This window comes from Microtus pennsylvanicus, chromosome 8, assembly GCF_037038515.1.
Source record: "Microtus pennsylvanicus isolate mMicPen1 chromosome 8, mMicPen1.hap1, whole genome shotgun sequence".
Classification (NCBI taxonomy): domain Eukaryota; kingdom Metazoa; phylum Chordata; class Mammalia; order Rodentia; family Cricetidae; genus Microtus; species Microtus pennsylvanicus.
In genome coordinates, this window is record NC_134586.1 from 63,590,117 (window position 1) to 63,604,891 (window position 14,775).

Consider the following 14,775-nt stretch of genomic DNA (forward strand, 5'->3'; position numbering starts at 1 on the left):
ACGTTTGTCAGTTTGGGGACTTACAGCCTTTTGGATATCTGCCTTATGTTTTGGGGTATCTCTACATTGTGATTCCTGATTATCTGGCCTGCTTTTCCAGCTATCCACAGTTCCTTCTAGCTTGTGATCTTTGGAGAAAAACAAGAAAGGGAGGCTGTTTCAAAACTAGTGCTCATTCAGCAACCCAGACTGGCCTAGAATTCACTGTGTGCCCAGACTGGCCTTGAACTCACAGAAATCCTCCTGAATCAGCTTCCTTAGTGCTAGGATTAAAGCTTGTCTACTATGCCCAGCGATATCCTGTTGTCGTTAATATTAAGCCTTAATGATCTGGAAACTGTTATATTGCATAGTTTAATTATAATGTATGAATTTGAGGACCTGGAAAGATGCATCTGAAGTGGTTAAAATAGTGGATGTAGTGTTATATACACCTATATACAGCACTTGGAGAGGTGGAGACAGGGAACTGAGTTCAAAGTCATCCTCCGCTACTTACAGAGGATAAGGCCTGCCTGTGATGTGAGACAGAGAGAGAGAGAGAGAGAGAGAGAGAGAGAGAGAGAGAGAGAGAGAGAGAGAGAGGAGAGAGAAGCTGTGGTGGCCCACATCTTTAATCCCAGCAATTAGGGAGGTACAGGCAGATGGATCTCCGTGAGTTTATTTATTTATTTATTTGAGACAGGGTTTCTCTGTAGCTTTTGGAGCCTGTCCTGGAACTAGCCCTTGTGGACCAGACTGGCCTCAAACTCAGAGATCCATCTGCCTCTACCTTCTGAGTGCTGGGATTAAAGGTATGTGCCACCCCGGCCCGATTTAAATCTTAATTTTTACATAGGGACATTTTGCAGATTGAGGTCTTTTAGTGAAATAGAATTGTTCCCAGAGAGTTTTCTGAAGCCTATGTAGACTCAGGTCAATCCCATGCAGAGACAAGGCCAGATCCCAGACCTGAACCAACCAGGTATGAAATCAGAAAACTGGGATTCACACTCACTGGACTCACAGGCTCTACCACATCTAAAGACACAGACACATTTGACTTCTACGATCCATTTCCCTAATCTTTAATATTTGTTCCATGGGCTCATTTTATGTCTTTAACGAAACACTAATGCTTTAGGGGCAAGAACCACCTGTTTGCTTCAGTGTTTCTCTGCGAGCCTCCTGCAGGCTGGAAGGGCTTAGTCAACATGTGCCGCCTGATTTCTCTCTTGGAGTGTGGAGTGTAAACTGTATGGCTGTTCTACCAGTCTTCAGCATCTGTGCCCGTGTGTGCACAGGAAGAGGGAGAACGCTGAGGTCGGAACACAGCTGCAGCCCCTGATCTCGTGTGGGTGTCTGTCCTCTGATGTATCACATCCATGTGCGTTAGGGACTACCACGGCACTTATTCCAGCCAACCTCCCAGTTACTGGGAACTCTGCCAGAGAGCACATAAGCACCCTGTGACCATGACTTCGTCCTCACAGAAGAGAGGATGGAGAGAGCACTGAAGCATGTGTCTGTGTGAGCATGGGTGTGATGTACAAGTCAGTTGATGCAATCCTTGCCTAGCACACGTGAATCCTTGGGTGTGACTCTGATCTCCAGAGCTGAATAAGCTAGGTGTAGTGGTCAATGCCTGTAACCTCAGCACTGGGTGGTGGTGGTGGGGAGTGGAGGCAGGAATATGGGAAGTTCAAGATTCTCCTTGGCTGCAGATTTTGGGCTATATGAGTCTCTGTCTCTAAAACAAACAAACAAACAAACAAATAAATAAATAGAATTAGTCCATAAAGAGGGGATCATGGTTGACCTGACCCTACTAACTTTGATCTTAGTTTTTGGAGGAAAATGGATTTTACATACAGAGCTAACTATTGGTTTTTAAGTGTCTCTAGAAGTTTTATTACATTTATTGATTTTGTGCGTTTATGTGTGTTGGTGCATATATGCCATAGCATGTGTGTGAAGGTCAGAGGGCAATTTTCCGGAGTTCATTCTCTCCTTTTATTACATGGGTCCTAGGGATTAAACTCAGGTTGTCAAGGTTTGACAACAAACACATTTATCCATGGAGCCATCTTACCAGGGTCTGAGTGTTTCTAGGAAGCAGGTTTTTTCTTCTTTCTCTTTGCTGTCTATCTTTAACCTATGCCGTTAATTCTGCTTCAGACTTCTGAACACCTAAAGCCAGCTGTAATCAGACTCCCTGCCTCGCCCGCGTCTGGGCCCGACTTTTATCTTATCTGAGAGTTCCTGTCTCTTCTTGCTTCAGCCTCTCTCTGATTCCTTCCTCCCATTCATGCGGAAGGCAGCTATTGTCCTACAAAGACAAATCTGATGGACCACTGCTTCTGCTTTAAGTTTCTCTCTCTTGGGAATCCAAGTCCGTGTCAGACACCTCCAGTTTATCTGTGTCTGAAGAGGGAAGCTGGGTTATGAGGCCATTGCAGTTGGGTGAAAGATACTGATGAATTGTGATGGGTAGGTCAGTGGGAAGGATTGGAGAACTAAGTCCCTCTTTTGTGTCTTATAGTCATATATGACATAACAGCCATCACTATAAATCATCTGCTAATTTACACAACAAATACCCATGGCATACTTACCTTGTGTTAGAGCGCCTCCATTCTAGGCCCTGAAAATATAAGGGAACAATATAGACCTGGACTCTTGATGTTTGAACTAGGGAAGAGAGGATGGATATACACCTAGAGAATACGTTGGGTGTGGTGGCACATATCTGATAGCTCACTACTTGGGTGTGAGAGCTCAGATAGGAAAAACTGCATTTTGTTTGTTTGTTTTCAGACAGGATTTATCCTTGACTGTCCTGGAATTCAGCTCTCTTCTAGTAGTCATTAGGATTTTGAATTTTATTTGAAGACTGGAAACCAATGGTTTTAAGACAGAAAAAAAAGATCAACTGAAATATATATATATAATTATCTATCTATCTGTCCATCTGTCTGCCCGTCTGTCTGCCCAGGGTCTCAAGTACTCCAAGTTGGTCTTAAATTCCTGACTCTTCTGCCTCCCCCTCCCTCCTCCCTGGGGGCTGGGACTCCAGGTGTATGCCACCAAACCCAGCAATAGTTTGTATCTGAAACAAGCCTCTTTAGCTCTGGAGTGAAAAAGTGATCACAGTGGTCAAGCTAGAGGTAGTCAAACATGGAAGTTAAGCACTATAAAACAGGCCCTGGTGGAGCTTGGTAGCTTGTCCACGAGGGTCTGGCCTCTGCTACATTAGACCATTCGCTCACTGATGGTGTGGATATGTGAGAGAGAATAGCAGGAAAGAATCATGGATGGATGCCATTTTTGGAGACAAAGGGAAAAAAAATGGGAAGAAGAGTTAAGTGCAGCCTTGTACATGTTAAATGTGAGATACTAGTCACCAGGGCAGGGGTGACAAATGACAGTTGGCTAAGAGAGCCAGAAGCCCTGGGGAAAGTCCTTGCTTGTAGATTTAGGTTTGTGAATTACCTGTGTAACTGCTACTGGCAGTGCTGGGACCAAACATTCATAGAGGAAATAAATGAACCACATCAGAGGTTGTGGAGGACGGCAGCTCAGCAGAGAAAAACGGGCTGGGGTGTACCTCAGTCGGCAGAGTGCTCTTCTAGCATGCACAAAGTCTTAGGTTTAGCACAAGCCACTGGAGGTGGAGAGAGAGCTTGGGAAGTGAGGCTAGCTGGAACTCGCGTTTCCCATCCCTCCATGCGCTCTATAAACTCCAGACTTGCCATTCTCCATCAGCACCAGCCTCAGGTCACCTGAGGTGCTATTTCAATATTGCTGGCTTCTACTCACTTACTTGGAGTCTGGGTTTAGGCATGAGCTGAGGCGGAGGCTTGGGTTCTTCTTGGCGTTTATAAAACATTCCACACTACCGGAGTCTAGGATCAAGCAGCTACATATTCACCATCTACTCACTTTCCCCTCCCACTTATCTGTCCCAGCTACTGACAAGGTTTCTCCCCAGCTGTTTGCTTTCCTGGTTTCCAGAAAGGCTGGACAATACAATGGGGTAGAGAATTCCGTTTCAGAGTGATACGGGTTCCTGCCTTCATCTACCACTTGTTAGCGATGTGACCTTGGGCAAATCTCATTAACAGCACAGCGCCCGGTTCCCTAATCTGTAAAACGGGGTTAGTAAAACCCTTACGCTATTGGTATGACGGTTAAGAGGGGCTGACTTTTGTAAGGACTGGCTTACTTCGCTTCAGGCATGCAGGGATCCGCTGAGTGAGCCAAAATCAAGATGAAAATTAAGATGCTTCATACTTGTGACAGAGCAGTGGCAGCCCCTCACATGATCCGCAGATACCAGACTGTGTCCCTGTCCGCCCAGGGCGTGTGTTGGTGTTAATCACTTGTCTTTCCAGTCGCCCAACATCTCTTGGGTCCGCGATCACGCGCCCCCCACCCGAAGCCATGCCTGACGCGGCGGTGGCTCATGCGCCCTGGAGTCCCAGGCCCTTGCCACGGAACACACGTCCCATCCCCGGCGCAGGGCTCCGCCCCTAGCCTCCGGCGCGCCTCTCTGGACGCCTGCTCCGGTGTCTGAGCGGCCGCACCCGCGGGCTCTGGGCACTGATTGGTTATGAATCGCGGGCGGGCAGCCGAAGAGCTCACACACCCTCTTCCCACAGCCAATGAACGCGTGCACGTCACTGTAGGGACGGCCCAAAGAGCCGGCAGCCCCTCAATAAGCCACATTGTTGCAGCAAACTCCAGTGCTCGAGTCCCAGGACACCACAGGCTACTCCGCGTTACTCAGCTAAGGGGATCCAAGGGCGGGAGCATCACGCCAGTGACCCTGAGAAGCTCGATCGTCGGAGTGGAGCAGCACTGTCATTCCTCCCAAGTTAAGCCTTAGTGACCCTGTGACTGAAGTTAGTGACTGGACTCTGGGCAGCAATTCCTTCTCCAAGAGCGAGACTTTAGGCACTTTCCGTAGTTGTGACTAAACGAGAAAAAGAAACTTGTTTCTGGAGACTCGAGGCTCCCAGCTGGTGAGCCACCGTGGTGAACCTTCTTTGTGTGACTCCTGGAGTCCTCAATCCCAACCGAACACCAGTGCCTGCGTACAAAGCGTTGCGCTCCCCCGCTAGCCCTCGAGTCTCGGTTTCTCTACTCGGGCCCCGTCTGGTCTCAGCAAGATGATCGCCTCGCATATGATAGCCTGCTTATTCACCGAGCTCAATCAAAACCAAGTGCAGAAGGTAAGTCACCACGAGCGGGGGAGGCTGGCTCGCTTTGGACCAAGTTGCGTGCTCTCCGGGAATCTGGAGCGCGTAGGGGATCTGCTTCCTCCTCCTTCGGGGCTGGGGACGTGGAACCAGTCTGGGTAGCTGGGAAAGTCCTAGGCACGAGAAACTACGTCTGCTAGGCACCATCTGGGCCAGGGCGCGCACCACCGAGATGCCCACCTCCCCGCGACCCGCGCGCGCTCTCCCCACACTTAGATCCCTGGTTTCTTGAGGGGCGGGTCGCCCTGCACGTAGTCAGAGTCTGCTGCGCCCACGTGGGAGGAGCCCCCTTCTGCAGCCCGAGTTCCGGCAAGAGCACGTGGGGAAGAATCCAATGTAGGGGAGGAGGCGCGGTGGCAGTGTGTAGCAGCCGGGGCCCGGCTCTCTAGCTCTTAAGGACGCGTTGGAGAGGCTATCGGTTCCTCGTGGCGCCCCTTGGAGGTGGATTGGAAAAAAAAAAATAAAAGAAGCCACCCAGGAAGGAGCGGGAAAGGGCGCAGAAAGAGTGGCCCGCCGCGCCCCCTCCCCGGAACTGAACTGCCCGGAACTGAAGCTCGAAAGGGGCGCCCCCTCACAGCAGATCTTCCTGGGGACCGCCCCGCCTTTAGTCCCCGCGTCCGGCCTCTGAGTTGGCGGATTTTGGATAGTACTTTCTGGTTTGCTACTAAAAGTTACACGAAGTGGACTCACCTTCCCACCCCAGGATTTCCTGGGTTCTTTTGTAATTTTTGGCCTCTGAAAGCGAACCTTTCAGCGCTCAGACCCTCCTGTGCCCACTTCACTCTCCGCAGCCCAGGCGAATCCGAGCTCTCGGTAGTGCCGCGGGTCATTTACATAAGAAAGAGCCTCTGGCCCTGCCTGGAGCCTCACTCTCTGCCTCGGGGTAGGGAGGTGGGGGTGGACTAGAGCCAAGCTCGGAGTGCTCTAACTCCCGGGAGAATTGAGTTTCTAAAATGCCCAGGATTACGGGGATTGGTTCCTGTCCTCCTGTCCTGGGCCCTAGTCCAAGATTTGAGGCAGGGAATGGTCTAGTTTGGGGGGGGGGGGTGCTGTCCAGTGGGTTGTGTTAAAGCTGTGAGCCGTTGCTCAGTTACACACTTGAAATTTCAGTGTCTCGTGGGAACAGATTTTAGGGAAGTGCCTTCAGCACGTCCTAGGACGCACCCCCGCCCCCCGCCCGTGGTCCTGAGTGCGTTGGACGGGATGATAGATTGCTCTTGATGTGTCCAGGGCCCTGGCAGATGAACCTCACACCTGATTTAGTTGAGATTTTTCTCTGTTGGTTCGATCTCTCTAATCTCTTGGGATGAGTGGGGTCTTTGAATCTGCTGATTCCTCTGATCTTTTTTGTTCAAGATACGACAATCTCTTGGCAGTTCCTAAAACATAAAGTGGAGGGAGGCCCCTTAATCGTAGGGAGAGTGAATTTCCCTCCTGGATACCTGAATTCTTTTTCTGAACTTTCTCTCGGGTTGTGGGACTGTGAACGTATAACAGACACCCTAAGAGGCGTGCCACGGAGTCATCTGTTCCCAGGAGTGGAAAGAGGATTGACTCAGGTGTCTGGAGGTGTGGTTTATTCACAACAGGACCCTGAGCCCCTTGGGAGGCTTATTGCTTCCTACCAGCTGCAGGTGACTCTGCCCGGCTGGCTTTATGATGACTTGCCTGGGCCCTGGCTTTTTATGTTCCTAACCCCAGGACACTTGGATGTATTTCCTCTAAGTTACCAATAGGGGCAGAATCAAAACAGGCCTGTAACTTAAACCAGGTGTGCCATGGGATTTAGCCTCCCAGTTTAGACTCTGATCTGGCTTAGGTGTGCAAAGCTGTTCAATCCCCTGCAGTGTGAGAAAAGGCGCAGACTATCTTGAGTGTCTCTGCGCTGAGGAGGAATTAGGAAAGATGAAACTCCGGTTTAATTTTGGAGTCTTTGAGAAGTGCTTGATTTAGATTTTTAGTTTTTTTGGGGTGGGGGGAGGGGAGGGTGGCACAGGATCTCTCTACAGAGTCCTGGCTGTCCAGTGTAGACCAGACTGGCTTTGAACATACAGAGATCTGCCTGCCTCTGCCTTCCAAAAGCTGCGATTAAAGGCTTGCACCTCCACTCCGGACCTTGACCTTCCTTCCTTTTTTATTTTTATTTTTTTGAGACAGGTTTTTACTATCCCTGGAGGCCTGGCACTTACCTGTAGACCAGGCTAGCATCTTACAGAGATTGCCTACCTCTGCCTCTGGATTAAGGGCCTTGGCCACCATGCCTGGCTTTTGATTTGCACTTCTCTGGGACCCCTCAGAGATGATCTCATTCTAGTCTCAGGGTCTGAGAGAGGTGACTCACTGGCTACAGCCCCTCTCATGTCCTAGTGAACGAGTGCAGAGTCTCTGCTCACCGTTGCTAACTGAAAGTGGAATTCCACACGGAACATCTGCTGGGAACAGAGCTGTTCTAGGCTTCTGACACCGGCTGTTAGCTCACGGAGAGTCAAATAACTTTTGGAGATAAGCGTGATTAGTTTGAGTGTTTCTTATTTTATTGGCGAGGAGCTGAGGTCAAGATAAAGTTGTTCAAGATCACTTTAGAACACCAGGGTGGTTTCTGCTCTTTTTGGTAGGAACATCTTGTTCTTGACCACACACTTGCCTGCTATGGGGAACAGTAGACTGGAGCGTTCACTTGTGCTGAGAACACTTTGAACCAGCGGGGTGGGGTGGGGGCACTGGTATAGCCAACTCCTGGGTTGGTTGAGCAACGACATTGGTGCCTACTGGGTCTTCCTAGGCTCTGGATTCCTTTTTACCTTCCGACAGCTACAACCCTGTCAGTTGGTCTGTGGGTTTCTTCCAGACACCGTTAAGTTTTCCAGATTCTAGTCTTGGAGCTAGACTGGCATATTTCAGGAGGAGCCTTCTCCAGCCCTACCGACCACCCCTCATCCCAGTTTCACTTCCCAAAGTTGTAAGCCACCCGCTCTCACTAGGTCTTTCTGCCCTTGCGCTTTCGGGGCCCTGATCACGAATGAAGTCCGGCTTTTCTCTCTGTACCTCTCCTGTCTGCATGCATGCCTCCTCTTTCCTGCTGTCTGTCTTCCACACGCTCCGTGCCTACATCACTGTACTTGGTGGCGTTGGTTTAGCTACACCCTCCAGTAAGGTTGATGGGTTTCGGTTGGAATCCTTCCTCAGGCAGGGAGAATCCCGGCTGCTCCAGTTGATCATCACGGTTTCTGATCTTGGATGGAGTGCTTAGAGTTAGTGTGGGAATGGGGGAGGGGCACCGGGGTGTGTGAACCTTTGAGGAAGGGCGGCTCTCAGCTATTCCTTCACCTGAGGCTGCTGGGTGGGAGCGGAGAAAGGGAGTGATTGTTTCCTGTGTCCAAGGCCTTGTGTCCTGTCTATGGAGAAACAGAAGGTTAGTTTCTTAGGGGGTGAGAAGCAGAGTTAATTTAGCCATGGTCAAACTGTCTCACTACCTAGAACGGTGACATTTAACTCCACTCCTATAATAAATAGGCTCATACACCTTCCTTGTCTGAGGAAGGGTGGACCTCAGCTCTAGACAGGAGACAGTAGGAAGATTACCTCCATCCCCCATGGAAGCAAGGGTCTTATGTAGCCCAGGCTAGCCCGGTAAGGGAGGATTGCCTCAGACTCCTGGGCTTCCTGTTCCTACCTCCCAAGGGCAGGAATGAACAGATAACATGATTTTCAGAACTGAGCTTTTCTTTTTGAGGAGTCGACAACTCATTCAGCTGTTTTCTGGGGAAAAACAGAACAACACAGACCAGAGTTTTAAAAAGTCATAGCTAGAGTAAGCTCTGCTACCCGAAACAAGACACCAAAGCCAAGACCCTACCCCCACCCCAGGGCTTCTGAAGACCTGCTCTTGATAAGAGGGTCCATCCCTTTATCCTGGAGTTCTAAAGTCAGCCAGTTTGGTTTGGTTTTGGACACCGTGTAGTCAGGCACTGCCATTTCAAAGCATTGGGAATGGGACAATGACAAATCACCCCATATTTTATTGGCTGTGCCGGTCCCAGCAGGGCTTGCTTGGGTTGGCAGTGGTATTGTCTTAGCAGCTTTCCAGCTGGGGTCCTCAGACATTTGGAGGTAGAAAATTTTCTGTATGAGGGGCTATCCCCTTCTATCATTGAATTTTATTTCCTTTTTGCTTTTTGAGACAAATTCGCTCAGGCTGACTTCCAACTCTCTAGGCCGTAGAGGATGACCTTGAAATTTGATTCTGCTGCTACACTCCTACAGCTATCTTTGTTTTATGTGTGTTAGAATCAACCTCAGGGCTTCATGCAGGATAAGAAAGCGCTCTACAAATGGAATTACATGCTCAACTCCTCTCTCTCTCTCTCTCTCTCTCTCTCTCTCTCTCTCTCTCTCTCTCTCCTCTCTCTCTGACAGGGTCTCACTGTATGTATTCCTGGCTTGCCTAAAACTGCTATGTAGGCCAGGCTGGTCAGGAACTCACAAGAAGATCCAGTTCTCTCTGCCTCCTGGGTGCTAGGGTTAAAGGTGTACACCCCCAGACCCAGCTTCCTTCCTTGACAGTCTCACTGCAACCTGAGCTGATCTAGATCTTAGTGATGTTCCTATCTTGACTTCTCAAATGCTGGGATTGCTGGTATTGAGCCTTCGTGCCCTGCTAGCCCCCACCTTCAATAGTGTGTCACGTGGGAATCTGAGGAAGTTGTGAGACCACCGCCTTAAACAAGCCCCCACCCATCACTGAAGGGCAGGCACACAGGGCTGGGCCAACCAGAAAGTTGTGGGCTGTGCCCTGGTTCCAGGAAGCCCCCAGGGAAGAATCACGGTCTCCTCCTCCGGGAGAATCTTTTTCTGGCCCTGTGGGAGTTTCTTGTTAGCTTTCCACACGTCTGAGCTGGGGCGAAAGGCTGGTGACTCCCGAAAGCAGCAGGTTCTTGGTTACAGGATGGAGTCGGCTTGTGGGATTGAGTCCCGGTTATCCACCCAATAAGCATCGGTAGTTTGGGCCAGTTAGGAAACTTTCTAAGTTGCATTCTTTCTGGTTCCCTGGGGGAAGTGGCATCTCTACTCAGACTTTAGGTGTCTGTTGGTGCACCCCACGTTGAAGCATGTGCTCTTTGGGGAACCCTTCATCCACCCACCTTCCAGTAACTCTTTTTCAGGAGCGAAAGGGCAGAGGGTGCCCAGGGCGATTAGTAAGCCTGCACCTCTGGGGACTGGCACAGACTTCCTGTCATCTGCTCCAGATGCTGGCTCCCCTGGGGAAAGTCGAGGAGCTGACCTGTGCTGAAGTCATAGCACCCGACCAGAGGAGGTGTGGCTGCCTTGGGTTTGTGGAGCTTCTTCCCCTAGGGCCTGAAGGTGACAGTTATACCCTCATTCTTTTGGTACATTAGATGAGACTCATTTCATGGTGGTTGTGAGTGCTTAGTGCTTCTGTCTGTAGATGTTGAGATTCCTTCTCTAGGGCTGCTTCGTGACGCCTTATCTCAGAGCCTGTCCCAGAAGTCCTCGAAGTAAGGGGACCAGTCCATCCAGCAACCTTCTCTCATCGTCCCTGCCTGGGTGCTTGTGTCCCTGTCCCTGGAGGTGTGGGTGCACTCCACATTGTGAAAAGCCATTGCACCCGACTTTCCCTTTGACCTCTTTAATGCCTGATAAAGGAAGGTATGAGGACAGATCCAACATCTGGGGTTCAGCAAGGGCATTTGCCCCTAATTTCCTTTCCCAGTTGAGGGGCTCTTTGTTCCTACTTACTATGTTTTTCCTGTTAGTGCTTTTCATGAAGACTTCTAGACTCATCTGTTCCTCTGAGCTGTAAAGGTCTTTATTGGAGAGAGGGTTGAGACAGGGTCTCACACCATAGTCTGACTGGCCCGGAACTCAGTGTGTTATTCAGGCTCCATTAAACTTGCAGCACCCTCCTGCCCCAGCCTCCCTCCGGATACCTGGGCTAATGTTTGTGTCAGCCACCTGTGCTGGATCTCCTATAAAGATCTAAAAGATAAACATTCCTTGTGCTTAGGAGCTGGTATCTCAGACCACCCTCTGCTGTATTGCAGAGAAGGCTCTGTTATGCCTTTCAGATAAGGACACCAGGTCAGCCTTTTGCCCAAGGGTGAGACAGAATTCAAACCCGGGCAGGCAGCCTCACTCTGGAGCCTGTGCACTTCACCACCCCCAACACAAAGCAGCCTGGGACAACTGGAGAAGGTTGGCTGTTTTATTGGGTTATGAGTCAGGTGTCAGTTGGAAAGGGACCTTAGGGATGATGTCATCCAAGCCCTTTTACGGTAAAGAAACCAGCTGCGGTGTACAAGGGGACTGGTCCAATATCTCCCATAAGTCCCAAATCTGGAACTAAGTTTCCGGCTCACTGTCCTGGTCCTGTTTCCTCCAGTGTCATTTTTGGGCGTGGGTTCCTCTAGAGCAAAGTCTGATTGACTTTGTGGGCTGTCTGTCACTGTGGGACTGTATAACACACTGCCCAACTGGGCCACCTTACTGTGGATAGCCTTGCCCTTTCCACAGGTGGCAGCCAAGGTGGCCCTGGCCTGTGAGCATATAGGTGTGGTCTTGGATTGGGGGAGGAGTTTTGGGCTGTACACGGAGCAGAGAGACAGACCCTGAGAGATCTGATTCAGCAGGTAGACAGTGGCTATAGAAAGAATGAGAGAAGATGCCTCTGTGGGTCGGGAAGCTGCAAGGCAGGTTGTGTGGTCCCTGGCCTGGGGCTGTCTAGAGAAGGCGAAGGGCCCTAGGGAGCCAAGCATAGCAGGCAGGACAGGCAGATGACCATGGAGGAAATGGTGTCAGCATCCCACAGTGAGAGTAGTGGCCTGAAGAGCAGGGTCAGGCATGAGCACCTGTCAGTCTGGAGTAACTAGCTCTTCGTATTTCTGTTGTTGTCATAGCCCCATGTTGGTAACCGTAACCCAGTACTAACTCAACTTGAATACTGAGAATTGCTGGCATCACAAATATGCCAAAGACTTGGTTGGTGCTTGTGTTCTGGGAGCAGTGAGAATGGGAGGACATGTCTAGTCAGCCTGGAACCAAGATGTCTGTCTGCACATCCATGGTTATTGCAGTAGCCACTCATGATAGTCGATTTATTGACTATCAATAGATGTCCATCAATAGATGGATTGGCTAAAGAAAATGTGGTGTATACACATGAAATCTTATTCTGCAATGAAGACTAGTGAAATTATGTTCATGCAGGGAAATGGATGGAGCTGGAGATCATTTGATTGGAATATACCAGACTCAGGAAGATAAATTTCATATTCTCTCATATGCAGAATCTCGATGAAAAGAAAAATGAAACTGGACTGTCGTGGTGCACACCTTTAATTTCAGTACTCGGGAGGTAGAAGCAGTTGGATCTCTGAGTTCGAGGCCAGCCTGGTCTACAGAGAGTTACAGGACAGCCAGGGCTACACAGAGAAACCCTATCTTGAAAAACAAAACCAAAATAAAGCAAAGTATAAGAAAGTATGAGGGGAACTATTTAGAAACACAAAGGGGACCAGCAGAAGTGGGGTGGGCAGGAGATGGGCGGGGGTTAAATATGAACGAAGAACATGGTGTTTCTGTATGGAGATTATAATCGTACGTCATTTCCTCCTTCGATTTTTCTCCCTCCAACCCCTTTTGTATCTCCCCTAGCTCTCTCTCTCTCTCTCTCTTTTTTTTTTTTTTTTGATTTTCTAGACAGGGTTTCTCTGTAGCTTTTTCTGGTTCCTGTCCTGGAACTAGCTCTTTTTTTTCTATTTATTTATTTATTAAAGATTTCTGTCTCTTCCCCGCCACCGCCTCCCATTTCCCTCCCCCTCCCCTGATCAAGTCCCCCTCCCTCGTCAGCCCAAAGAGCAATCGGGGTTCCCTGCCCTGTGGGAAGTCCAAGGAACTACCTCTTGTAGACCAGGCTGGCCTTGAACTCACAGAGATCTGCCTGCCTCTGCCTCCCGAGTGCTGGGATTAAAGGTGTACGCCACCACTGCCTGGCTTCCCCTAGCTTTTTTTCAAATTCATGACTTTTTCCTTGTTGTATATACTTGTATATGTGCATGTGAATATATTGTGTGTAGGAATGTGGATGTGTGTATATAAACATGTACACATGTGTATGTTTTCGAGGCTGACCTCTTGGCACTGGATAACCATTCAGGGTGCTCTTCTCCAGGGAAGATGGTTTCTCCCACTTGAAGCATTCCTTAATTTCTGTAGTTCTTCTAGGGTTGAGGCATCTTGAGATTTCTCCCTAACCCATCATTTTAAAAAATGTTTGACTATAGACTGATTAAAAAAATTTATTTTTGAGACACGGTTTCTCTGTGTAATAATCCTGACTATCCTGGAACTCATTTTGTAGATCAGTCTGCCTCCTCCCGAGTGCCAGGATTAAAAGTTGTTCGCCACCACCCCACCACCGCCTAGCAAAAGAAAAAAAAAAAAAGAAGAAAGAAAGAAAATTTTTTTTCAAAAAGAGAAGCGCTAAGTAAGTGTGGCGCCATCCGCCTTGAATTCCAGCGCCTGGGATTGCCTGGGCTAAATTCTCAAAAACACAAGCAAAGCGAAAACAGAAAGTGGTTCTCAGCCTGTGTTTTGTAATAGCAATCCTACACTTGTCTCTCCTCACCTTTGCTTTGTAAGTATTTCCTGGCATCTTTGCCTCTTGCTGGCAGAGTCTGTTGTCTCCTTTACCCTGGTGTCTTTGGTGCCCAGCCCTGGCACACTCGATCGGTTCATGGGTAAATGGATCAAGCCAGGGTCCCACACACCTGGGACCTGTTGTTTGCTGCACCACTGCCTCCCTCTAGGATACAATAACTGAACTGGGAACTGGAGGGCCCAGGCTGGGTATCCCCACTGCCCACCTCTTGGCCGCTGGCATGTGCTGCCCCTTGGTCTGTCTCATTCCATGTGGCTGAGAGTGAGAACTGGCCGAACAGGAAGGCCTGTGATTCACCACGGTGCAGAAGGATCTTGGGGGAGTGGCCTGCATGCTTCCTCCTCTTCCACATCACCACACTGCCTCAGGCTCGTGAACACGCTGTGCGTCAGAGCTGGAGGCTCCCCAAGATGGCAGGGCCGCCCCAGGAAAGAGCCTCCTCTCCCATTTGAAGAAAGCATTCGGTGGATCTGTTATTTTCCATCAGTTGGGGTCAGATAGCACGAGTTGTAGCTCATCCTTGTGTCTTCTTCCTTGAGTCGCCCCTTCCTCCTTTAGGAGTTCCCCGGGCTTCCCTTGACAACTTCAGAGCATAAAATTTGCTGTCCTCCGCTCAGCCTTGCCGGGAGGAGTCCGAGAGCATTATAATTAACAAGGACACGGAGAGCATCTGCTAGCTTTCCCAGGATGGACACACCTGTGCCCCAGGTAGGGGTGCCCAGTGAACTGACCACCTGACGTCGTGGGCCCTTGCCAGGGATTAGGCTTGTGGTCTGGGAAAGCTTCTCCAAGCCTTGGTTTCCTTGTCAAAGGCTAGTGGTAAAACATTGGCAAAGGAATAATGCAAAAAAAAAATAT

At 49.5% G+C, this 14,775-nt stretch overlaps 1 protein-coding gene across 1 annotated transcript in view; it reads left to right on the plus strand.

The window, feature by feature from the left end:
• Positions 1 to 4,703: 4,703 nt before the first annotated feature.
• The window catches only part of Hk2 (hexokinase 2), a 52,080-nt gene continuing 42,008 nt past the window's right edge, over positions 4,704 to 14,775 (plus strand). The window contains exon 1 of the mRNA XM_075983783.1: positions 4,704 to 5,213. Coding sequence (XP_075839898.1) covers positions 5,151 to 5,213 — 63 coding nt within the window. The 5' untranslated portion in view covers positions 4,704 to 5,150. The remainder of the gene's footprint in view (positions 5,214 to 14,775) is intronic.